At 39.6% G+C, this 26,993-nt stretch overlaps 2 protein-coding genes across 2 annotated transcripts in view; one reads left to right on the forward strand and one right to left on the reverse strand.

The window, feature by feature from the left end:
• The window catches only part of COQ3 (coenzyme Q 3), a 276,221-nt gene that overhangs the window by 8,314 nt on the left and 240,914 nt on the right, over window positions 1-26,993 (forward strand). The gene's annotated exons all lie outside the window — the stretch shown is intronic.
• Window positions 21,735-24,654, reverse strand: LOC149565684 (uncharacterized). The gene is made up of 3 exons (XM_089819179.1): window positions 23,103-24,654; window positions 22,679-22,967; window positions 21,735-22,560 (listed from the first exon to the last, which is right to left on the reverse strand). The coding sequence occupies exons 1-3, from the start codon at window positions 24,494-24,496 to the stop codon at window positions 21,997-21,999; spliced, it is 2,247 nt and encodes a 748-aa protein (XP_089675305.1). The 5' UTR covers window positions 24,497-24,654; the 3' UTR covers window positions 21,735-21,996.

Genomic DNA, 26,993 nt, shown 5'->3' on the forward strand with positions numbered 1-26,993 from the left:
CTGGAAGTAGAATGTCCTCTGGTAATGGAGGGACTCATGGATCTCCATATACTTCCCAAAGACACATCCAAACGTCATGAGGACTACTTGCCTTACTAAGAGGAGTAAAAGATTCCATACTCATTATTATACATAAAGTAAAGAAGAGAAGAAAGATGTCCCCAATTAGTATTAGGTGGAAATATCTTCAAATATAGATAAGGAAACACTTCCTTATGTTCTCTTAGATGTCAATCATCAAAGCACTCCATTTCTGATAGTTCCTTTTTGTCAATTTGAATCTTAAACCAAAGTGACATGTTTGACATGACTCCATGAGATCAAATAATGTATGCACCCCCAAAATGCAAAAAATAAATAAATCAAAGAAACACCGCCCCCAATGCATGATTTGACACTTTATATTTAGTGTGATTATAATGGCCGCTTGCCAATTTAGGGCATAAGTGGACTTCTGATTTTGATGGTTACAACAACAAATATAAAGCTATATCAGACTCAACAATATAGCGCACAAGATCTCTCAAGGATCTAATTACAAGTGCCAAAATAGGCCAAAAATGACCAAATTATGAAAGTACTATGCCTACTTAGAATTATTCCAAACTGATACTAGATTTGGAAAGTAGACAAAAAATCATGCACTTTAAGGAAAAATAGCACTCGAATATGTGTTTAGATGAGCTCGAATGAAGCCTTTGAAATTTGTAAATATCGGGATTGGCAATTTTAAGAAAAAATTAGGAACGAAGATCACAAACAACCTGCACTAATGTGTAGATTACGAAATTCTACCCAAAACAAAAAAAAATTGATCAAAAAAAGGAGTACGTATGAGGGAGATATCGCTATTTGAAAATCACCTCTATAATTATTTTTCTTGAATTGCTGCCGTCGCACCTCCAAAAATCAATTGACTCTAGATTTCACCTCTTATGTTCGATTTTGATGAAACAAAAGTCGATTTTGGGGTTTATTGACCTTTTGAATGTGATACCAATATTTGATTTGCACTAGCAAGCTCCAATCTTGACTTAAAAAAAAAAAAAAAAAAACTCTCCAATGGGTATGCTAAGAAACTCCTATGGCTCTGGTACCATGTAAGAATTTGGTATAGCTTTGATACCATGTAAGAATTTGCCTAAAGCAATAATTCAACGCCAAGATCAAGAAGCTCAATAGATAGAACAAGAGAGACTAATGATGATCAAATGAGAATCTTAATAATAATCAAAACGATAATGGATATCAGATAATTGGATATGAGATGAATACACACTAAAAATGCCTTGTATGTAAAGGCAACTAGAATGACTAGGAGTCAGCAAAGAGATAAAGATTACAACTTAGCACATGTTGACCAAGAGTGGATTATCCTCCATTGAGCACAGGAGTTTGTGCAATAATGAGAGGATAAGTTTACATAGGTGTATCTCATAAAGAGGTGTTGTAGACACCATGTGGCTCTAATAAGTTGCTAACCCCTGTGTTGTCAACAAGACAACTCATATGATTATGCATATTCCTAGGTGTCTACATGAGAACTAATATAAAAATGCATTATCCTAAGTAAACTTAAGTAAAGTGTAAATAGTAAATACTTATTTACACCAATAGGTCAGGTAGTTAGGAAGCAAGGGGATGCGTCTGCTGGTTTCTCCAACCAACCGACCATGATATAAGAACTTTGAATTATGAATGATGGATGTATGCTTTTGGTAATCAATGAATGAATAACATTCTCTCGCCATTCTGGTATTTTGATACAAATAATGAATGCTCTATTGGTACTACCAAGTCTTTGATATATTGTTTGAATCTATGTTATATTGTTCTGTGCATTGTGCTTGATAACCATTCTACATTTTGGTGCCGTTGCCTAAGTTTGAACTTGGAGGTTGTTGGCTAGCCAGGATGGAGCAATGGGAAGTCCCTTCCGACCACGTATACAAGTAACAAATAGCAATGGAGAAGAGGAGGAAATAACAAGAGAAGATCAATTGACACGCGATTTGGTGGCGGCTTGGGAAGTTTTTGTTGATTAGTACGTGCAAAAGGAAGCCCGAGAGAGAGCGGTTCTAGAGAGCACAGTATGGGACAAACTTTCGGTACCACCAACAGTGCATGATTTTCTTGGACAAATCCCTCGACTGTTGGTGAGAAACCTGGTATGTGTGGAGGAAGAAAAAATAGAAACAGAGAGAATGAAGAAGACAACAAGTACTCTTACAGTTTGCCGAAAGAAGTACACGGGAACTTGAGCGTGACAATCCACAGAAGATATCCAAACACTGAAACAATTTATGCCACTTCTTTCAAATAAATATCCCAGGCAGGTGCCAAAGAAAGAAACTAAGGAGGAAGTTGCCTTGTGGACTTTACGCCTCCACCAGCAGGAGGAAAGACACCGTCATCTAAGGGGATGAGTAGACCAGTCTCGTATTGAAGATGGGTTGATTGAAAACACAATCGAAGAAATAGTCAATTTGGCTATCTCTGAGACATCGGGAAGGAAGGGTGCAAATATATTAGAAACCCCTGCACGAAGAGAGCATCGATAGCAACACAATTCCAGTCTAGGAGAAGGAGATCCTGTTGGGCTAGGCACTTAGGATTCTAGCCCGTAGGAGGAAGTGTCCAGTCAGGAGGGAGTGCCTCGGCAGGTGTGAGCCCCTCAACATGAGGGAATAATAGTAGAAGAACGGCAATAGACAAGCAAAAACTGCCTAGATTCACGGGGGAAGGCTTAGAGGACCCCGCACATCATTGTAAAACATGCATAACCATATGGCAAGCCAATGAAGAGAATGATGCAAATGAATGGCTAAAAGCATTTCTGGCCACACTAAGAGGTATAGCCATTGTTTGGTATATTGACTTGGAGGCAGGCAAGAACACTAAATAATCTCCGTGCAACCTTTGAAGAAGAATTTAGACTCCTTTGAGATGATGAAATAGTGACAAAGATCTATAATACAAGGCAAGGAAAGAATGAATAGGTCAGAGCATATAGCTAAAAGAATTGATAGGAAAGCTTGACAATAGGCCTGTTGATGGATTAAAAAAAAGGTGGTTTATTGAAAGGTTGGCTCCATCACTAAGGTGAAAAATGAAAATAGTACCACCATCCTCCTTTGTAGATGCCTACACTTGTGCCATGGATATAGAAAGTGAAAACAAAACACCCAATGCCAGGAGGCAGGGTAGCAGAAGTGAAAGCTCAGAAGAAAGCAGGGATGAATCGAAGACCATCCAAGCCCAAGGAAGGATATGATGAGGTTAATGAAGGAGGTAGTAGGAAGTAAGGAAGAGAAAAGTGAAGGGAGGGAACTATGGTGGACAAATTGTGCAAAAGGAGGCCATACCAAAGGAACATGCCTGCGTAACGCACTTTGTGATATTCGCTAGGTATTGGGACGCACAATCAAAGATTGCCCTTACAATCTAAAATCACAGAACACGCAAGTATTCTTCACCCAAGGGGAACAATTCACACCACCCTCCACACCCCCACAAAATACAAATACAAAAGCCTCACCTGGAGGATATAGAAACAATAGGTGGGGAAGCAATAACAACAACAATAACAACAATAACAACACACCCCAGAGAGCATTTCAATATGCTAAGGGGAGACCTATGATCTAGGCAGTGCAATGAATGGGGACATTTTGCACGAGACTGTCATAATGAAGGAGGCTAGAATGGAGGAATACTGTGTAAATGGTGTGGACCAGGCAATCATGAGGATGTAAATTGCCCTAGTAGAAAGGGGTGAACATGCTGGATATTGCAGAAACAAAAGGTGAAGTACTTGCTATCACAAGAATGCAAGCCAGGAAACTTGCTTACCTAGATGCATCGACGGAGAAGGAAAGATTCCAAGAAGCCAGGAAGGACATTCGAGACAACATGATAAGACAAGGGAAGGTAAGTACTAATAAAATCTCTAGGCTTGTTCCAAATATCATGAAACAAGTATTGGAGACCACCATCCCCGTGAAAATTGCGGATCTATTAGAAACGCTACCTCAGTTGTGGGTAGCAATAACACAAGGAGAAAGTATCAAAGGCATACCCTCCAAGGAGGAGTAGAAAGAGGAAGTGCAAGTAGGAAAAGAAACTAACACCTTGTTCACCATAGGAATAGGGAGGACATTGACAGTGGTGGAAATTAAAATAATGGGGTATAAATTATCAAATACTATTGCCAATGGAGCCTCTGGCGTGAATGTCCTATTTGAGGAAACATGGAAAGCAATAGGGAATCCCACACTCTAGCCACCCACATTCCAATTGGTGGGTGCATACCAGCATAGAATCAAGCCAATAGGAACCCTGATGGGGCAAAAGGTAGTAATTGGTACACAACAATTTTATATGGATTTCTTGGTGATTATCTTAGAGAAGAAAGGGTACGATGCACTGTTGGGAAGAGGATGGCTAGTCACAGCAAAGGCCACACATAATTGGAAGAGAAATACCTTGTCCATAGAGGTAGACGACAAAGAGTACACAATAGACCTAAGGAACCAGTCTGTGAGTTAGGACCTGGCATTGGATTATGAGGTAGAGCTTGAGGACGAAGAAGGGGTGGACCCAAATGAAGAAAGAATGCTCCTGCTGTTGGAGTACTCGGAAGATGAGACAAGCTCCCCTAATGACCCGTTTCACTGGTAGATGGGAGACTATTAAATATTTCGGCCAGAATGTAATATGTTGCAAATCCAAGAAGCCAAATTAGAGGAAGGATATTTGGAGGGTTGTAAGGAATACAGAGAGGGTGCAACATTTATCAACATTGAACCAACACATATATTTGAGGAGAAAGTAGAATACAAGGAGGCCAACATGTAGACATAAACCTTGGTGAGAAGGATCAACCCAAGGAGATTCATGTAGGGGATGATTGTGATCTGGTGTTAAAGGTAGCAACTTTTAAAATTTTTCTGGAGTATAAGGACGTCTTTGGTTGGACGTACAGGGACTTAAAAGGAGTACCCCCGAAATTATGTGTCCATTGGATACCGTTAATACCAAGAGCAAGGCCAGTACGCAAACAATCGTACTGAATGAATAAGAACTATGCAGCCAAAGTTCAAGAAGAAATCACAAAAATGCTTGAGGCCGAAATAATATTCAAAGTACAAACTAGTGAATGGGTCTCCCTTGTAGTTATATCATTAAAGAAGGATGTGAATCAAATTCGAATATTTGTTGACTTCAGAGGCTTGGATGCAATAACCATAAAGGAACCTTTTCCAATCCCTTTTACTAATAGCATCTTGGAAGGAGTAGCCGACCATGAAATTTACTCCTTCATGGACAGGTTTTCAAGATATAATCAGATCGGTATTGTTGAGGAGGATAAGCTAAAGACTACGTTTGTCGTTGAAGATGAGGTGTATGCCTATAATAGGATGCCGTTTGGGTTGTGCAATGCACCAACCACGTTTCAAAGAATCATACTACATATCTTCAACGATATGTCGTTAGGGAATTTTAGAGCCTTCTTGGATGAAGGAGCACCACCTCAAAGTCATTGGTGAATGCATGGATCGATGTTGAAGAGCAAGGCTAGCCTTGAATTCGAAGAAATGCATATTTGTGGTTCCACAAGGCAGACTTCTTTGTCATATAGTATGTAAGGAAGGGTTGAAAACAGATCTCAACAAGATTAAGGTCATTCTAGATATGGAAGCTCCATCAGATGTAACTAGTGTCAAGTCTTTCTTGGCACGTAGGGTACTATAGGAGGTTTATAAAAGGATTCGCGGAAGTATCTTTACCCCTTGAAAAGCTAACCAGAAAAGGAGAACAGTTTTGTTGGGAGGAAGAGCAGGAGGAGGCCTTCTAGGAGTTAAAGAAGAGGTTAGTGGGAGCTCCGATCCTCATATACCCTGAATGGAACAAAGAAATTCCATGTCCATGTGGATCCCTCAAACTACACAATAGGCGCCACTTTGGCACAAGCTAGGAAGGAGGGACTAGATCATCTAGTGTACTTTACAAGTAGGTTGTTATCCAAGGCTGAGCAGAATTAGAGTACCACCAAAAGGGAAGCTTTAAGTATGGTCTATGCAGTACAAAAATTTAGACATTACTTACTAGCTACTCCTTTTACATATTTTGTTGGTCATCAAGCACTCATGTATTTGGTGAACAAACCTAAATTCAAGGAAGATCGAGTATGTGGCTAATTTAGTTGCAAGAATTTGCTTTTAAAATCATATTGCACACAAGGAAGAGTCATGTAATTGTAGATTAGTTATCAAGAATCAAGTTTGGAGAAGCCTTAGGAAGTGGAGTGAATGAAGACTTCCCTGATGCCTACCTATTTCAAATTGTTGTATTACCTCAATGGTACGTGGGAATCGGGCGGTACTTGTCAACTGCTACCTTTTCGTGAGGATTGATAGTGACAGAGAGGAGAAAAATTGTACTCAAAAGCATGACATTTCAATTGATTGAGGGATTGTTGTATAAGATGGGGTCGGACAAAATATTGAGATGTGTCATGGAGGAAGAAATCCCGGGAGTGCTGGGAGAGGCCCATGAAGGGCTGGTTGGCAGGAGGCCATATGAGACCTGATGCCACTGCATGGAAAGTACTATTAGTTGGACTTTGGTGGCCCACGCTATACGCAGAGGCTCGAAAAAGGGTTATGAGCTACGACACATGTCAAAGGGCGAGAAAACCCCTAAAAAGAGATTTCATGCCATTGTTTCTATCACAACCACAAGAATTGTTTGAACGATGGGGTTAGAGTTTGTAGGACCCCTGCTACCAACAACACTCATAGATGCAAATACATAGTGATGACAACTAAATATCTCACAAAATGGGTAGAGGCATGAGCACTTCGTGACAACACAACACTTAATACCGCCATATTCCTCTATGAACAGATAGTGACAAGGTTCGACATACCATTATAGTTAACAAGTGATAGAGGGGTACACTTTGTAATCCAGGTAATCGGGACAATGACAAGTGAATACAAATTTTTTCATTCCTTTTTCATTCCTTATTATCCTAGGACAAACGGCTAGGCATAGTCTACAAACAAAATATCAGTGACAATTTTGAACAAGATTTGTGGAGTGGAAAGGGGAGATTGGGTGGAAAGACTTCCCACAGTTTTATGGGCCTACATAACTACTTACAAAGCCACTACTGGGCAGATTCCCTTCGATTTGATGTACGGGCAAAAGGCTATGATACCTATGTAATATATAGTACCTAGTTTGAGAATTGCAATGGAATAGAGACTAGGAGATGAGGAGAGTCAAAGAGAAGGGTTTAATACCCTAATGAAATTAGACAATAGGAGAACCATGCCTCAATGGGCTAGGCTACGAAGGTGGCACAACGGAGAAGGAAGTTCTGACACGAGAAATATCTGAAGAAGATATAGCTTCAATTGGGACAATTGGTACTCAAATGTAATGGAAAAAAAGAGATAAGGCCAGGCAAATTCAGAGTACGTTGGCTTGGGTCATACAAAATCATGGAAGTCAAGGAGAATGGGGCATTAAGGTTGTCCACTTTGGATAATAAACCTCTAAAGGATCTTGTTAATGGATCAAAGTTGAAGCCTTATAAGAATAGAAGGGAATCCTTGCCTACTTATTTCTTAGAAATACAAGGTCAGAAAGATAGAGCAAAAGAAATAAGAAAAAAAGAAAATTCTGTGGATATAGAAGAAAAAGTTGAAGAAGAAATAGAAAGGAAAATATTAAAAAGGTGAAAACCAATTCACGCCCTAATAATTTCCCTTTATATGGGTGGAAGAGGAAGCCAAAAACTCATAAGTGCATAAATAGGAAAGTGGCGGTGGCGAGACAACTCGAAGAAAGGACCTGCATATGAGTCTGTTCTGTATGAGTTGTTCAATCGCCACCGTACTAGCATTTTATTGCTGAAGTTGCCATCTTTGTCTTCGTACGAGCCATCTCTGTCTCTTTACGGGTGTATACATTTGTACGAGCTCATTCGTTGCTACCATACGAATGATTCCTGTCACAACCATCATACATGCAATTCTTTCCGTATGAGCGTATGCACTCTCCTCTGTATGAGTACCCACAACTCCTTTCGTACAAGCATATCTACTCTCCTCCGTACGCATTTCTCTCATACGAGCAATTCCAGCTTCACTCGTACGAATCTTGTAGCTACCACCGTACAAGCAATTGTAGGTATTGCCGTACAAGTATTGTGCAAATTTGGAAGTTGGGCAAGAAGTAGTGGAGGGGACATTGGGCGTGTATGACCAAAAGAAAAGGAGGCATATGTACAAGAATATACTGGCATACAAGATACAAGTACATAGGGCATAAGTGCACAGGTATTCAAAAAGTGGTACAAGCAACTCATTGAACATGTGGCATTAAGAAATGGTCTAAGAAATAGGTGGAGCACATAACCAATTCAAGCAGCTTGGGTATTGGTGCATTATCACAAAATGGTAAAGATAAGCATTGGGAATCCAAGCAAAGGAAAAATTATCAATTCAAAGAGGAAAGGCCCAAGCTAAGGTGGTGAGGAAGATGGCAAGTAACAAAGGCATAACTGTAGAAAAGATTATTGTCGCTAATGTCACCTTTGACAGTGTACTGGGAAGCCAATGTCGTGCCAGGTGGGAGAACATAGAAGACAATCACCCTCTAAAAGAGACAGTGCACAAGGTAGAGGTAGATAAAATAAATTTTATGCCCATTTTTGATTTAAAAGAGTTCGAGTCCATTTTACGAAACATGGTAGTTGGCTATGATAAAAGAGTCCATAAATCTACAGTTCAGTTTTTCCAACAAATAGTGACAATTTCCTACTTGGCTAAAGAGGTAAACAAGGTTTTTAGAGTTGCCAACCAACGATAGGAATTGACAAAAACCTTAATGACAATGGAAGAGAAAAAAAAAATGGTTAAGATTAATATGCAAGAATGATCATACGAAGTAGGAGTGGGAAGGAATTTTAAAGAATAGTAGGGGCCTCAAGAAAGTATTCATAGTTAACGAAGAGTGGCGATGCATTGTGGACTTGGTTAAAAACAAGCTTACACTCAGAAGTTGCACCTCATATATTGCCTTATGGATGTTACTTGTGGTTGACGGATCAAATAGGGACATGTGTACAATTGGGTGAAGTTTCTCTCAGATAGGCTACAAGAATCTATGGAGCTGAAACATAAGGCATTGTACATGCCCCACCATGAAATAGCCTTGTTTCTGGGGGAAGTTCGTACTGAGGTGGCAGTTGAGTGTAGGGGGGCATTAGTTCCAGCAAAAATAGTAGAACGCTACAAGCCAATAATGACATATTGGGTTCACATGGACACCTTCAGAGCAGGGTCAGGTGGAGGAGAACCACGACAAAAGAAACTAAAATAGGCAGCGGCACAGGTACTACAAGAAGTATCTGTTGAGACTGTTGAGAGTTCAAGTCAGGAAGAGATTGGAGAAGGCAATTCAGAAGATGATGAGAGCAGGACAAAGACATCCTCCTCCTCAGACTCCTAGGTAGAAATCCATTTGAGTCACCTGAAGGGCGCATCGCGAGATGCCACTTTCCTATCACTAGTTGGAGGACGATTGCCACATGGGGCACTAGAGTATGGTCAGATTCACCAATCGGGCATGAAGAGTATGACAGGAGAGGCTGAAGTCCAGTGTATGACTGAAATTGTTAATTCCATGCATAGTACGTTGGAGGGATGCACTATGGATACAGACGATGTTCGTACTAGGCCTAGTACGAAGGAAGGTGGGGATGACGGGACAATGGAGGAGAATGAGGAGACTCAGAATATAGAGGGAAAAGGCAGTCACCAACAACAAATTTCCTAATGGGGGGCGACAAAACTTTCACTACCAGGAGTGGCAAACTTGGTGCCTACAACTCAACAACCTCGTACTAAGGTTATAGATCTTAGGTGTTAGAAAAAGTGTGGGCACAAGGTCATATTGCATACAACATAGGGTATAGAAGTGGCATGCCCTATTGCTTTGGTGGTGCAATGTATAGGAAAATTGGACACTCAGAAGGAGAAACAGGTGGAAGAAACTAGAGTTGAGGAGGACATGTTGACTGAAGACACAGTATTGGAAGAGGTTGATAAATTGCTTGAGGTAGAAGGGATGTTATCTCCACCTTCACCTACCCCTCTGAAGGTAGAGGACGAGGACCCAATGGAAAAACAAAGTGAGAGATTGGGACCATTAGAGATATTCTCCTTCGAAGACAAAGCTGAAATATTTCTAAAGGAGTTACAAGCTATGGAACATTCCACCAAGGAAGTGATAAAGCAAGCTAAAAATCAGAATTTGGGGTTTATAGCTAGCGCGACCGAATCTTTGGTAGCATTTATGCACAAAGGCTTCCATACAGATTGGAAATTGCTTCAGTAGAGTGGGTATAAGCAGGAGGAAATAGCTGCAGAGTGGACAAAACGTTACACCATACCTCTAGCTCAGGAGCAACCACCTCTCATAGAGAAACTTGCAAACATGGAAGTTGCATTTAGAAGGACATACTTAGAACTCCAGCAGGGAAAAGAATTGGTAGGACGGTTGGCTGAGGAGTGGGAGATCGAAAGAGCTGCTCTAGAAGAAAAGGGGTAGGCATAAAAGGCCGCCCTGGAAGAAAATTGGAAAATAGAAAAGGCTGCTTTGGAAATCAAAATCATAACAACAAAGGCAAAAAAGATGGATGCTTTGCATGTTCTGTAGGCAGTTCGTGACAAACAGAAGGCAGTTGAACGAGGTCTTTAGCGACTTCATGGAGCCCCTAGTATAGGGATGTCTTCCCAACCCTCTTCTTGAAGTCTGGTTCTTCTTTGTTTGTTGGGTAGTCATCTCAAAGACGACTTCTTTTCTTGGGGGAGATTGTTGAGTAACATGGATTGGTTTCTGCAAATGTAATTATATTGCTATTGTTATAGGTATGTTCCAAATGCAGATCCCAATCTCTTATAAATATAAGAGTAGGAGACATATCTCATGAGGAGACATGTCTCTATGATAAATCATTATTAGTTAATATATATTAACAATATAAATCACAATATAACATATGTATTATATATAATATATACGTATGATATATATATATATATATATATATATATATATATATATATATATATATATAATATAATATATTTATAATATTATATATATATATATATATATATATGTATATGTAGTATAATAATAATATATTATATCAACATGAATAAATCAATCTGACTGTAGCTATAAACTTAACAGGGATAATGTAGTACGTAATAAAGTAATGTTGTATTTAGTATTAGTTAAGCTTGGTTGGGTAGGGTAGTTAGGAAGTGAGGGTATGCATCCGTTAGTTTTCCCAACCAATCGACCATCATATAAGAACTTTGAATTATGAATGATGAATGCATGCTTTTGGTAATCAATAAAGGAATGACATTCTCTCGCCATTCTGGTATTTTGGTACAAATAATGAATGCTCTATTGGTACTACTGGGTCTATATTATATTGTTCTATGCATTGTGCTTGATAACCATTCTATAGGTGTGTAGGCGCCCATCAATGGTACGGGTGGGAGCTCTTTGTGCTATACTTCTATCATCATCTATCACTTCGTTTTGTCTGCCCTATGGGTTCATTTGTTCTATCATTATAGTAAGTGCTCATAGAGCTTGAACTACCTCTTGCTGCCCCACTGCCATATGTGTAAAAAGCTCCCATGCTTCTCTTTCTTCATTGTCTACACCATTTTTTCCTTTGTTTCTTGGTGGTTCTTCTCTCCTGTCACCCATTTCTTCAAATGCTATATTCTCTAACTGATTTCCCTCTTGTTCTGCTCTCCTATGAGTGTAGTTCCTATGATGACCTCACTATTGTGGCTGCATACGAAAGTTTAACCCTCCAGGATGAAAGCTCTAATACCACTGTAATATCCCTTGCAATTCTGAATTCAATTTTCTGATTTCTTGACCTGAGAATTTCATCAAAAACATTTTGCATGCAAGGAATATATTGCTCATCTAAATTCTGATTCTTTCTAAATACCAAACTATTAAAATAACCTTCATGTTTCCTTTTAATGCTCACTATTGTATCTTATTATATCTCTGTAAATATTAGAATGTTTCTAATATTTAGTATAGTCTAGAATAGAATGTTTCTATTCTATTCGACTCTCCTCTTTGTATATATAGATCAGTTTAATCTCTGATTAATTCATTCAAATTTTCCGCCATTTACATTTGTAACATGGTATCAGAGCTATTGCTTCAAATGGTTTTGAATAGTTTATAATTTCTTTCGAAATTATCTGCTCTAAATTTCGAAATTATTTCTGCCATTTTCTCTACAACCCGTCTAGGGTTTCTGTTCTGAGAAATCTGAAATTCATTCTGCAAATCCCGAGTTCACGTTTTTTAAATCGCAGGTTTCTTTGGCTCACGTCTGATCTTCTACAAATCGCGGGTTTCTATCGTCATTTTTCTGCAACTCGTCGTTTTTTTGCAACTTGGCATTTTGTGTGAGTGAAAACGTGTTCAATCCGCCCTTATCTGCCTGGATCCGTCTATCTCAAATCCGCTTGTTCCAAAATCTACCTATATCTGCCATTTTTCCTGCAAATCTAACCTTCGAAGCTGCCGACTAGGTTTTTGCTCGAAACCCTAGTTTTTTGACCTCCAAAAATTTTCTGATCACATATTCTTGGTGGGTTTTTTGAAATCTCAAATGGGTCTTCATCAAATTTTTGTGGGTGCCTCGTTTTTTGTGCCTCGATTTTCAAGCCAGCGGATCTGAATTTTTACAACACTTTATTTCTGGGTTTTTCGAGCTCTTTTCTGGGTACTTGTCCAATTTTTCTGGGTCTTTCATTTTCTCACCTCGAAGTTTGTGCCATTTGAAATATTCACATATTATAAGCATCTGTATCAGCAGCATCAGAAGTCGGACTCAATTAAACAGTACGCCAATGCTACCCAACACTCAGAGCAGAAAGAATCTATCTACCATGCCTTTATGGCCAGTATACCTGCAAATCATGTGAAATCTTCTGCCTGGTACATCAATTCTAGTGCCTCCCGACATTTCACTCATAGGCGTGATTGGTTTGTTGAATTCACTCCCTATTCTGACTCAGTAATCTTTGGAGGCGGTGAAGAATACAATATTGTCGGCAAGGGCAATGTTCAGATTTAGATTGGAGGAAGAAAACTCATGTTTCTCAATGTATGTTATGTTCCTGGCATGAAACATAATCTTCTGTCTGTTAGTCAGATTATAAAGCACTCCCCTCAGTTGGATGTCGTTTTCAGTGGAAATAAGTGTTCGATTATTGATCGTGCTTCTCGCACTATCCTTGCTTCCGGTCTTGAGGATCATGGTATTTATAGGCTTGTAGATTCAGGCGATTCCCTTAAGCATGCCTTCATCGCCGAATCATCCGCTCTCAGCAGTCTCTGGCATCAGCGATACGGTCATCTGAACATTCAATATCTAGCACAACTTGCTCGAGATAATTTAGTCCATGGCCTACCTAATATTCAGACCCAGAACCATTGCGTTTGCGGAGCTTGCCAAGCAGGGAAGCAACATAGGACACCATTTAAGAATGGTGAAACATGGCGGGCATACAGAGTACTCCAGCTAGTCCATGCTGATGTATGTGGTCCTATGAATACTCCTTCTATTACTGGGAACAGGTATTTTTTACTCTTTGTGGATGATTTCAGTCGCAAAATGTGGGTATATTTTCTTAAGCAAAAATCAGATGCCTTTCTTGTATTTCAGCAGTTTAAAGCTCTAGTAGAAAAAGAGTCTGGTTCCTCCATCCGTACTCTTAGGACTGATAATCGGGGGGAATTCTGTTCTTCTGCTTTCTCTGCCTTCTTTACTACTCATGGCATTAGACGTCAGTTCACCACACCTCACACCCCTCAGCAAAATGGTGTTGTAGAGCGTCGAAACCGTACCATCACAGAAATGGCTAGGGCTATGCTAGAACATAGAAATGTTCCCAGAAAATATTGGGTAGAAGTAGTATCCACAGCTGTCTACCTTCTTAACCGGTCACCCACCCTTGCAGTTAATCATAAGACTCCTGAGGAAGCCTGGTCTGGTCGCAAACCTAGGATCAACCATTTGAAAGTTTTTGGCTCTCTGGCATATGTATGGATTCCTGATGCCAAACGCACTAAGTTGGATTCCAAAAGCCAGAAACTTATGTTTACAGGATACAGTCACACACATAAGGCCTACAGACTGATTGATGTAAATACCGATCGTTTAATCTTTAGTCGTGATGTTGTGTTTGATGAGGAATTTGGACCATTTCCGCTCTCTGACTCCCCACCACATTCCGAGATTCAGTCTTCAGCAATCTCTGACTTAGGTTCTTCTATTTTATATGAGTCATCTGATGCTACTGATACACCACCTCAGTCACTTCTAGATAATACAACTCCTGCTCCTGCTTCTCCTCCAGCTATTCCGACAGCATCTGATATTAGCTCCTCGACTCTTCGGCCAAAATGGTGGGCTCAAACGCTTAGTGATCTTCGTCCTGATGAACTCATTGAGGGTAGAACCTCCAGAAATAAGAGCCTTCAGCACAACACAGTTAATATAGCTCTTATGGCCAACATCCACAGTATCCCTGAGCCCCAGATATATGTAGAGGCCAAAAGAATTCCAGAATGGGAACAAGCAATGGATTCTGAGGTTCAGAGTCTTCAAAAGAACCACACTTGGGTTCTTTCAGATCTTCCTCCTGGGAAGAAACCCATTAGCTGTAAATGGGTCTATAAGGTCAAGTACCATGCAGATGGTACCTTGGACAAATACAAAGCTAGACTTGTTGCTCGAGGATTCACCCAGCGCGAAGGCATTGATTATGAGGAGACATTTGCACCGACAGCCAAAATGAGCACTATTCGCATTCTTCTTGCAATTGCAGCTCAGTATGGTTGGAAAGTTCATCAGATGGATGTGAAGAGCGCCTTTCTCAATGGTGAATTATAGGAAGAAGTCTACATGACGCAGCCCCCAGGTTTTAAGGTTGCTGGTTCAAAACACAAAGTATGTAGACTCCAGAAGGCCCTCTATGGTCTTAAACAGGCCCCTAGGGCTTGGTACATAAAGATTGATCATTACTTGGTTACTCAAGGATTCCAGCGTAGTCCGTCAGACAGTAATCTGTATATTAAACACTCTGGTAATGATATTCTTTTTCTTGTTGTCTATGTGGATGATTTGATCATTACTGGAAATTCAGAACATTTGACTTCAGAAATCAAACAGGTTCTATGCAGAACTTTTGATATGACAGATCTCGGATTGCTTCATTATTGTTTAGGTATTGAGGTTTGGCAGACTGACAACAGCATTTTTTTGTCTCAGTCCAAGTATGCTAGAAGTTTGCTTGATAGGTTTTGAATGCAGGATTGCAAATCTGCCTCCACTCCTATGGAGACTGGTCTGAAATTGTCCGCACAATCTGTTTCTCCTCCTGTAGATGAAACACTCTTCAGGTAGCTAGTAGGTAGTCTCATCTACCTTACTACTACTAGACCTGATCTCAATTTTGCAGTCAGCTACATCTCACGGTTCATGACAAACCCCAAGACTGATCATTGGATTGCAGCGAAACGTGTTACGCTATGTACATGGTACTTCAGATTATGGTCTTCTTTACACAAGGAGTACTACTCCTCAGCTCAGTGGATTCACTGATTCCGATTGGGCCGGCTCAGTTGATGATAGGAAATCTACTTCTGGCTATGTGTTTAGTATCGGATCTGCAGCAGTTACTTGGACCAGTAAGAAGCAACAGGCACATGCACTCTCCTCTACAGAAGCAGAATATAGAGGAGCTGTCAAGGCAGCTTGTGAAGCAGTTTGGCTCCGACAGATGCTTGCAGATATGCATATTCCTCAAGTAGGTCCGACTTCTTTGTTTTCAGACAATCAGGGCGTACTCAAACTTGCCAAGAACCCAGTGTTTCATGAACTAACCAAGCACATCGAGCTTCATTGCCATTACATCGGACAATTAGTTGAAGATGGATCTATTCAGTTACGCTATGTTCGTACCTCAGAGCAATCAGCAGATATTTTCACTAAACCCCTTGGTCTTGACAAGTTTGTTAAATTCAAGGGATCTATTGGTGTAGTAAATAGATTGAGCATTAAGGGGTGGTATTAAAATAACCTTCATGTTTCCTTTTAATGCTCACTATTGTATCTTATTATATCTCTGTAAATATTAGAATGTTTCTAATATTTAGTATAGTCTAGAATAGAATGTTTCTATTCTATTCGACTCTCCTCTTTGTATATATAGATCAGTTTGATCTCTGATTAATTCATTCAAGTTTTCCGCCATTTGCATTTGTAACACAAACTTCATAACAATAGATACGCTTGCAAAAACTCCAAAATATCTAACAATGAAGATGCAATTGTTTTTCTATTTTTTTCAAGTGTATAATAATTGGTTAGAGATGAGAAAATGTGCATCTACAACAATATGACATTAGGAGAAACACCTTTCATGCTGTTAATGTTTTGACACAGAAATAGAGATAAACAACAATAAAAGAGCATAAACAATACACAAGACTCAAAACATTTATCCTGGGAAAACCCTTCCACTTGAAGGGAAAAACCCAGCCAGACCAGCAAGACATGTGTTTATTGATTATAAAACATTCAAGTACATGGCTTTCCTCTTGACTGATTTACAAAATAGCAAGCAATCACATAAATAGATTACATAAGACTCTTCATCTTCCACACGAAGGTCTCGTTGAGTCCCAAAAATAAGACCTTTCAAATTTCCACATATACAACACTTACATATTTCAATGTGCATGCCTCTTTGCATGATGTATGACACACGTCTTTTTATGTAGTATTTAAATATAATCACAATTATAAAACATTCAAGTACATGGCTTTCCTCTTGACTGATTTACAAAATAGCAAGCAATCACATAAATAGATTACATAAGACTCTTTATCTTCCACACGAAGGTCTTGTTGAGTCCCAAAAATAAGACCTTTCAAATTTCCACATATACAACACTTACATATTTCAATACGCATGCCTCTTCGCATGACATATGACACACGTCTTTTTATGTATTATTAATTTAAATATAATCACAAATACCTCTTTCAGTTGAAGATGACCATAACGGTCATAACAAACAAATTTCTCTCTCATAAAATTAGAGATAAAAATCTCTATCGCAGTTACAAACTTCAACAGTCCCTCTTAGCAAGAGAGATCTTTAGTCAAGCATTCACACATAGCAGCAACCAAAGATGATGACTTCAATGATGTTCTAACCCCTTTAAAATGGCAGCTTGTTGATATAAAATCCTAATATAAAATTAGAGTACAATGCTTCCACAACTGATTACAAAGTTCCTGCAAATGGCCTAAAAGTATTCAGATCTAGTCTCAAAATAATTTGAAACATAAGTGGATAGGAACGTAGAAGCTGCCCAAATCACTAAGATGTTTCTGTAGTGGCAACATTGTAGCAGCAACAATGCAGCGATGACACTATAGCAGCTACATTGTAGCGATGACATTGTTCACTTTCTACTGTAGGAAAGTCTTCCAAACCCTTCCTGAATCATTGCCCAAATACCCCAAAATAACTGTAATATATCTGAAACTAATATCAAACTTATTTCGTCAATCTTTTTTTGCAAATTTGGCACAATGAAAAGACTGATTGTCTCCTCCAATAGCTGCAACCCTTCAGTGGATCTTTCACCACCACAGTTATGTGAATGAATGGGAATGTTCGTTCTCAATGACCAATATAGAAAATTGCTGAAGCCTTTGGCTCTACAAGTTATCAAGCAAAGTAGATGGCACAACATTCAATTTCCAGCAATGAGGCTTCCCTCCCTATTTATTCTTTTTCTCCAAGGGGTCGGTCTCTTTCTAAGTGAAATATAATAATATCTAATTGCACTTTCTAGAAGATTCATCTCTTTCCATAATAATCTTTGAATATTGTCACCTTGAGACAATTGTTTTGGGCATAGAGACTCGTCCTACCACAGTACAAGCAAATATAGACAAGTTCGATGATCGTAATTGAGAAGCCATCATGCTTATCAAGCTTTTTGTCACAAATCATTAGTTACCTCATATTCCTTCTGGCCAGTTTGTAGCTGACATCTAGAAGCATTTGAAGGAGTTGCATGGGACATCCGACCAAAGTCGAGCATTCCTTCTAAAGAACTAATTGTTCTCTATCATGATGGATGAATGCATGTCCTTATAGGAGCATCTCATGAAGCTAAAGGACATTCGAGATCAACTTGAAGTCATTATCAGAAAATGGGGGAAGAAGATATGCTAGTTATCAGCTTGAAGAGTCTGCCAAAATCTTATGAGCACTTAGTAGAGATTCTCAACATTACTTCTGTTAATGTTGATTTGAAATTTCCATAGTTATGCACCAAACTTCTGCAATAGAATAATTGGAAACAATAGTTTGATACTAGTGCCTCCTTGTCCTCCTCAATGCATTCCTCTCAGCCAAATCCTTTTACAAGTATAAAGGCAAATCTCAACACTCTAAGTTATCTTAGCAGAAGGGCTCCAACCGGTCACAGGATGCTTCAAAGAAGAAGAGGATGCAGTGTAATTACTGTCACAAATATGGCCATTTGATTAAGGATTGTCGCAATCGGTTGCCTTCTGAACAATGAAAACAAGGAGGGTCTCAGCCTAAAGCCAATGATGCTGAGTACATAGAGAAGAAAGAGTTTGCCTTTTACGCTTTTATGGCTAAAAGAATTGTAGACTGTGTTAAATCTTTTGCCTTGTATATAGATTTTTTTGCTTCTCAACATTCTACTTATAGGCGTGATCGATTTACACATTTTTCTCCCTTTACTGAATTAGTCATATTTGGAGGAGGTGTGAGTCTACTGCTGTCAACAAGGGCAATGTACAAATATAATCTGGTGGGAAGAATCTCATTTTTTTCAATGTATACTATGTTCTTGGCATAAAACTTAATTTACTCTTAGTAAGATCATGTGACATTCTACTCAACTTGATGTGATATTAAACTCACACAAGTGCTTAGTTGTTGATTGTGTGACACACACTGCTGTTGCTGTTGTTATTGAGGATCACAATCTTTATAGACTTGTGGGTATTGGTGATTCTCTTGAGAAAGCTTTCGTAACTAAATCATCTTCTATTAGTTTGGCATCAACGATATGGTTCCTTGAACATTCCCTATCTTGCTCAACTTGTTTAGGATGATTTAGTACTTGGCCTACTAGAAATTCAAACTCAAAATAAGTGAGAATGTGGAGCTTGTTAGACTGGATAACAACACAGGACGTCATTCAAGAATGGGGACTCATGGTGAGCCTCAATGGTACTATAGTTGGTCCACGTTGATGTATGTGGTCTAATGAATACTCCTTTTGTTACTAGGTGCAGGTATTTCTTACTTCTTGTTGATGATTTTAGTAGAAAAATGTGGGTGTGCTTTCTTAAAATGAAATAAGAGGTGTTTACTATATTTTAGAAATTTAATGCCTTAATAGAAAAAGAGTTTGGTTGTTCTATTATATCTCTTAGGTTAGATAAACAGGGGGGGGGGAGTTCTTTCTACTACTTTCTCCACTTTCTATGATACGCATGACATTAAATGCCATTTAACCACATCATACACCCCTCAACAAAATGATGTTGTAGAGCATCATAACTGCACCATAATAGAAATGGCCAGGTCTATGATGAAACCAAAATGTCCCTAAGAAATAGTTGGCAAAAGTAGTGCTTTTTGTGGTCTATCCCCTTAATAAGTCACCCACACATGCTATTGAGGGGAAAGCTCTAGAGGAAGTTCAGATTGGTCGCACAACTAGGATCAACCATCTTAAAGTTTTTGGCTCATTCGCATGTGTTTGGATTCCAGACTCCCAACTCTGGAAGTTGGATTCCAAGAGTTAAAAGCTCATGTTTATAGGATAGAGTGACAACCATAAGGCATGCCGATTGATTGATTTAGATACTAATCATCTTATTTTTAGTCTAGATGTTGTCTATGACAAAGAACGAGAACCATTTTCTTGTCGGAGCAACATTTTAAGGATCAAACTTTGAAGGCCTCTGATTTGGTGTCAGTCTTTTGTTGGGTCCACATGATGGGAGCGGTGATGCAAAATCTAAATTTGATGATGCACTTCCAGACTTTCCTCTAGATGATGCTAATCTTCCACCTGTTGCAAATCCTTTTCCACCTCCAGTCATTCCTCTTGATGTTGGTACATCTACTCTCCGACCTAAATGTTGGGCTAAGATTACCGATGATCTTCATCCAGATGAGCTCATTGAGAGTAGACCTCTTAGAAATAAGGGTAAGTAGCTAGATACAATTGACTTTGCTCTCATGGCCAACCTTCATAGCGTTTATTAGCCTCAAACATTTAAAGAGGCCAAAGGGATTCTAGAGTGGAACAAGCTATGGATGCATAATACCATGTCTTTTGAAAAATTGCATGTGGGTTCTCTCTATTCTTCCTTGAGGGAAGAAACCCATTAGCTGTAAATGGTTCTATAAGGCTAAGTATCATTCATATAGTACCTAAGATAAGTACAATGCTAAATTAGTTGCTCGAGGGTTTACACAATGAGAGGGCATTGACTATGATGAGAAATTTGCTTCTACTGCCAAGATGAGTACAATTTATCTTCTCCTCGCCATTGCAACTCAATTTGGATGAAAGTCCATTAGATGGATGTTAAGAGTGCCTTCCTCAATGGTGAGTTGCAGGAAGAGATCTATATGATACAACGTCCTGGCTTCAAGGTTACCGATAAATAACCCCAAGTTTGTACACTCAAGAAAGCACTCTATGGACTCAGACAATCGCCTCGTGTGGCACAACAAAATTGATCAACACTCATGGTTTTCAGGTTGTCCTAACAGTAATTTGTATATCAAATGCACTGGTGATGATATTCTTTGTCTTGTTGGCTGTGTGGATGACTTGATCATTATTGGTAGTTCAACATATTTGATTGTAGAAATTAAAAATGATTTGTGCAAGGATTTTGATATGACAGATTTGGGGCTTCTTTGTTAGGTGTTGAGGTTTGGCAAATTGATGGTAGCATCCTTGTTTCTCAATCTAAGTAGGCTAGGAACTTGCTTGAATGGTTTCGTATACGGGATTGTAAACTTGCTTCCACACCAATGGAGAAAGGATTGAAGTTGTTAGCCATGTTAGAGTAATTATTTGTTCTAACTTATTAATTAAATCACTTTGATTTAATTAATTAAGTTGCCTATTACTCTAATTTTCTTAAGCTATCTTTTAGGTGCATATAATTAATATTTTATTAATTATATTGTGCAACCCTAGCTTTTTTAGGATTTAGTTTCCCTTTTTGGGTTTCGTGATTCCTTTATAAGGATTCACCTCTTTGTATTTTATCTATGCTCCACGGAGTTTCCGGGACGGGGACGTTTTAGGGGACGGGAACGTGTTTCCGGTACGGGTACGGGTCGAAGCCAAAATTTAGGGGACGGGACCTCAGGTGACGGCTATAAAATATAGGGGATTTTAAATTTTTTATATATGGAGAATTAGACTTCTTTAGAGATATATTTCTGATATGCATACCATAACAATGATAAATCATAACATTGATAAACCATTCACCATAGAATACATGGAAATTGAAAACTATTAAGATTAGAATCAAAATGAGAATATGATATGATGATATATCCGAATATCGCATACAATTAGCAAAAATGCCCAAAGGCTCCAAGTATCAATCTATCATCATCATGCATGAAATGAAAATCAAAATGACACAATGAAAGTAAATACTAGAAGTGTAAATGAGATGTCCAACTCCATAATAATCAAAAGCAATAATGTATCTGAGTATCTGAAAAGCAGAAAGCCAAATATATGGCTGTCCTCTAGGAATCTAAATCTCTATCTAAATCAAGATCATCATCAATCTCATCCTCTGAATCACTGGCAGGGGTAGGCAGAGGGTCCTCATCCAATGGAACTCCAAGCAGCCCTGGGGGTGTGTTATCCTCATCAATCTGCAATGCATCCTTAGGATTAACATCCCAACGTAGTGCTGGAGTCTGTCGATACTCAAGACTCTGTCGCTCCTGTAGTCGCAATACACTATGAACAGCCACAAGCTTCTCTGATCGTCTAGAGGTAAGGTTGTTCCTCTTGACCGATTGAATGAAGCTATATGTAGACCAATTCCTCTCTGCAGCAGAGGAACTCGCAACCTGTGAGAGAAGACGGGTGGCAAGGGCTTTCAGCTCAGGTGCATCTCTACCATGCCATGTCCACCATCCAATCGGGTCCTTTTGAGCTAATGTAGCTCTATCAGTCCTCGCCTCTGGTCTACCAAATGTTGGACCACGAAGATTGGCAAAGTCAAGCCATTGCCCTCGAATTTTTGCAGCATCCTCTGCACTATACATTTTTGAAAGGGCCTTGAAGAAGCCGTCCTTCACCTATATTGAACAAACAAAAATTAAGAAGTGAGAACTTAGAGTTTATAAACTTTACAAATAAAATAAAATATTTAAAAATGTATTATAAAATCAGAATTCTTTAATAAATTAAACTCACCTCCTCATCATTAGATGGAAGCACTCTCCCAGGCCTTGGTGCATACCATTTTGGATTGACTGCATAGGCTGCCATATGAAGTGGGTTGTTCATAGTGTTCCACCTTTTCATTACAATGGGCTTAAGATGCTCCTCGTAGAACTCCAAAGTAGGTTCCTTATCTTTAACAGCTTGCTTGATCTGCCCAAGCATGCTATCAAAAGTCTCATAAATCTCTCCAAGGCTAGGAGAGTCAGTATCAGCATATCTAATGACCTGCACAATAGGGTCAATGAAGGAGCAAATGTATCTGCAAATGAAAGAAAATTGCAAGTGAGAAACATAATATGTTAAAAAAATCAGCAAGTGCTTAAATCAATTTTTTTTTTTTATTAAATCAGCAATAATAACAATTATGATATCCACCAATTCTTAAGTTTCTTACCTCATTGTGGTCCACCAATGTTCATCTAGGATTCTTCGTTTGACAAGTCTTCCATCTGGGGTGCTTGATTCATGCCATCTATTCCACTCTGCATTGACCACCATGGATTGTAAGGCCTCTTGGACCTCAAGCATCCTCTCCAACAAAATGAAGTAGCTAGCATATCGAGTCTCCACAGGCTTGAGGAATTCTTTTTTGGAAAATGTCCTAAATAATGCAAGAGATGTGTGATGATTGCAAATAAACATTTGCACGTCTCTAGCCTCAAACACCATAGTCTTTATCCAATCAATTTTCCCAAAGTCCTTCAAGGTGTTATTCAATGCATGTACACAACATGGGGTCCAAAAAATGTGTCTATAGGTGCTCTCTATTATCAATCCAGCTGATTTACACACACGGGCTGAATCAGTGACTACTTGCACAACATTTGAAGTCCCTACCTCTTCTATAGCATCCTTCAAAATCTGAAATTGGAAGGATGCATCCTTCTTTTTTCCCGAACAATCAATGGCTCTAAGAAAATAGGCCCCTGCTGTACTAGTGACAATAAGATTGATGAGTGGCCGATGTTTGATATCGGTCCAACCATCCATGATAATAGAACATCCATCAGTCATCCATGTTTGCCTCATATCCTCCATCAAAATGTTTACTTTTGAGTACTCTTTGTCAAGGATAGTGGTGCGTAATTTAGTCTCTCCTGGTGGTACAAATGAGGGACCAGCAGCATAAATATCTTTGCACATTTGTTTATAGAATGAGGAACGAGAAACATGGTATGGTATGCCATGAGCAACAAGAAATCTGCCAATGGACTCTTCAGCTCTATCTTTTGCTTGTATGTTAAATAAATCAGCCACATTGGTATCTCTCTTAGTCTTGGCCTTTCCCTTCCCTTTACTAACAGTGCTAGTGGGAGTCAATGAGGGTGTGGGTGTGCTACTCATAGGACCCCCGGATTTCAATAACTCCCCCTCCACATACAACCTATTGGCCTCAAGTTTTTCTTCCTCCGTAATTTTTTTGCAACCTTTCACCCCTTGCCCACCTATCCATAAAAGATGGCAATACACTCTTGTGTAGCTCCCAAAATAATGCTTCTTACATAAATGACACTCCCATTCCCTACTACCCCCCGAATTTTTTTTCTTATTCTTGTCTACTTTTGTGGCAAATTGTAGGAGAGGTTTCTTAGGGTTGAATGGGCCTTTGGCATATTGTTTTAAGGCTTTGGAAGGGCACTCAAATGGATTAGGCATAGGGACATCTACATTAGGCTCATCAATGGCTGCCCTAGGTCTTTTTCTTGGTCTTTGTAATTGTGACACTTGAGTTTCTTGCATGGCAACTTCCATGCTATCATTACTTCCCTCACTCTCACTGCTGCTCATGTTTTTGCCTTTGGATTTTACAATGATTTATAGTATACTGCTGCAAGTTATAGAAAAAAAAAAATTTCAATGTTCCATTAACATGCCCTCTTTATGTCATTGAAAAAAATGAAAAATGACAACAAACAACAATGAAGTTTGAATCAAACAAAAAGAAAATAAAAAACATACCTGGAATGAAGTAGAAATAAAGGCAAAACTTTCTCTTCCACCTCCAAAACACACTCCTCTTTTGTTGTTGTTGAATGTTCAATGTTTTCCTCTTCCTCTTCCCAACTTGCAAACAACTCCAAATGAGCAATGAACTCCAACTTTAACTATTTAAGAAGACACATTAGGGTTAACAACTTAACATCCATGTGGGCCCTAGGCGGAATAGAAAAGATTAAATTTTTTTAAAAAAAACCATTTTTTTTAACTTTTTAACTCACCCGTGGCCGGCTGGAAAATAGAGGACGGCGTGGGCAAAAGGGTACGGGCGAGGGACGGGAACGCCGTCCCCGGTACGGAAATCCGTACCCAAGTTTCCTACGAAATTTTTTTTTGCGTTTCGGGGACCGTCCCCTTTCCCCTCAAAAAGGGACGTCGCAGGGTACGTCCAAAATCCGTACCCGCGTCCCCGTTTCGTACCCGGTACGGGTACTAGGGTACAGAGGCAGGGGACGCGTCCCCGTGGAGCATAGTATTTTATAGATTCACTTATTGGATTATATGAGATATTGCTCTTTGCATGTCCATAAGATGAATCTAGCCTTTTGGCCTCCTTGATTTTTCCTTGCCTCTGTTCTTTGCTTCATCCATGTGACAGGGTTATGCATGCAGGTGTTCTTGGGAGATTAGTTTTTCACTAATTCTAACATGGTATCAGAGCAACCTTGCTGTTTGCTGTTTGCTGTTCATGGTTTGTTGAAGCATTTCAGAAGCTGCGTTTTTCGGAGTAGTGGGAGGTTGTACGGACAACTTTTTTTGCAAAAAAAATAAATTTTGGGGCACTTTGGGCTCAAACGGACGCTTCCATTGGATCCGGAAGGCCATTTGCAGTCAAAATCCATATAAAATTTGTCCATTTTGGACATCGTTGGTCTGGGAGGCAAATTTTTTTTGTCTGACAGGGCCGTACGGCCCCCTGCACGCAGTACGAGGCAAAAATTTCAAAAAAAATTGGAAATTTTTTTTTTGTGGCTTGTTTTTGCTGCTGCGGTTATCTAACCAATAGCGGCTCCGCTGCGGTCACCACTAGCGGTCACTGCTGGCGGCCCGCTTAGCGGCCACCGCTAGCGGCCCGTAGCGGCTCCGCCGGCGGTTCCCACCGCGGCCTCGCCGCAGCCCCACCCATGGCGGCCTCCACTCCGCCCTCCCACCACCCGGCCGCAACTCTGCCGGCGGTGCGGTGGTGGTGGAGATTCTTTGTTTTTTTATTAAAAAATAATAATTTTTTTTGCATTTTCAAAGGCCTTGGAGTTTTTTCTCCGTAACTTGAGCATACGGACGTATTTTTTCAATCCAAAAAATGCGCCGGAAAGATGGTTCTGAGACGGAGATGCTGGTACAGGTGTTTTTGGGTTTTGATGCAGTTTGGTTGCCTGTTTTGGCAGTCAAAGCCGGATGTTCTATTTTGCACTCCGGGAGGCGTATCTTGAGCTTCTGATCTCCGATTTTGGACTTCTTTATATCGCTGGAAAGCTCTTTCTGTGCTCTTTCCATTGATGTTGGTTGTTGTTCCAAATTCTATTCTAGGCACATCCTATTCAGTCTTTTGCGTTTTAGCATTGTGGTGGATATCCTGTTTGTTTCAGGTCTGGAGATCGATTTTGTTGCTTCAGTTGCTTCGTTTTGGGGCTCTACCTTCTGTTGTTTCAGCCTTATGTTTTTCTGATCATTGTTGATATTCATTGTAAGCATCTTTATGCAAGGCATTGAGATAAAGTGCTACTCTTGCGTTTCGGGATCTTTTTCATCATTGTGATTCGTTGTACTCGCACTATTTTATAAAGTGCCATGGGGGGGATAGTTGTTTGCTGCTTATAGGCCCTCTTTCTCTAATTCCTCATGCAGTGTCGATGACACGTGCCTTTATTGGTGTTTTGTACCTCACTCTCGATGTGTTTGGCTCCTGTGTTGTAGGAGATTCTTGGCCCATCTTTTCAGCTGCCTGTCACCTCACCTGCCTTAAGGGGAGGTTATATTGCTGTTCTATGCTTCTTTGGTTGATGGTTCGTGCCTTCTATTTCCATGGAGGTTCCTTTGGTTGATGGTTCATGCCTTCTATTTCCATGGAGGTTCTATAGATCAGCATTTTGACAGAGTTTTGCGGTTCTTCATGCTTCAATGATTCTCTTCTGATCTCTTTGTTCCTTCTTCTGGAACATTCTTTGCTATCTCTTTTTGGAGTAGGGTTTTTCCCATGTGGTTTTCTCTATTTCTCCTCTTTATAGAGATTTTGTTGTGATTGGGTACCTGATCTGGCCTTGTTGCCGGGACCCAATTCTCTTTCATA

This window comes from Cupressus sempervirens, chromosome 3, assembly GCF_028749045.1.
Source record: "Cupressus sempervirens isolate cs-2001-9-10 chromosome 3, ASM2874904v1, whole genome shotgun sequence".
In the NCBI taxonomy this organism is placed as follows: Eukaryota; Viridiplantae; Streptophyta; class Pinopsida; order Cupressales; family Cupressaceae; genus Cupressus; species Cupressus sempervirens.

What these genes read in the sequence shown, in the direction of transcription:
- LOC149565684 (XM_089819179.1), bottom strand. Translation starts at nt 24,496, where the DNA reads ATGAGCAGCAGTGAGAGTGAGGGAAGTAATGATAGCATGGAAGTTGCC. An exon ending in CATTGGTGGACCACAATGAG is followed by an intron (nt 22,968 to 23,102) that starts GTAAGAAACTTA and finishes TTTCATTTGCAG; the next exon opens with ATACATTTGCTCCTTCATTG. An exon ending in TTCCATCTAATGATGAGGAG is followed by an intron (nt 22,561 to 22,678) that starts GTGAGTTTAATT and finishes TGTTCAATATAG; the next exon opens with GTGAAGGACGGCTTCTTCAA.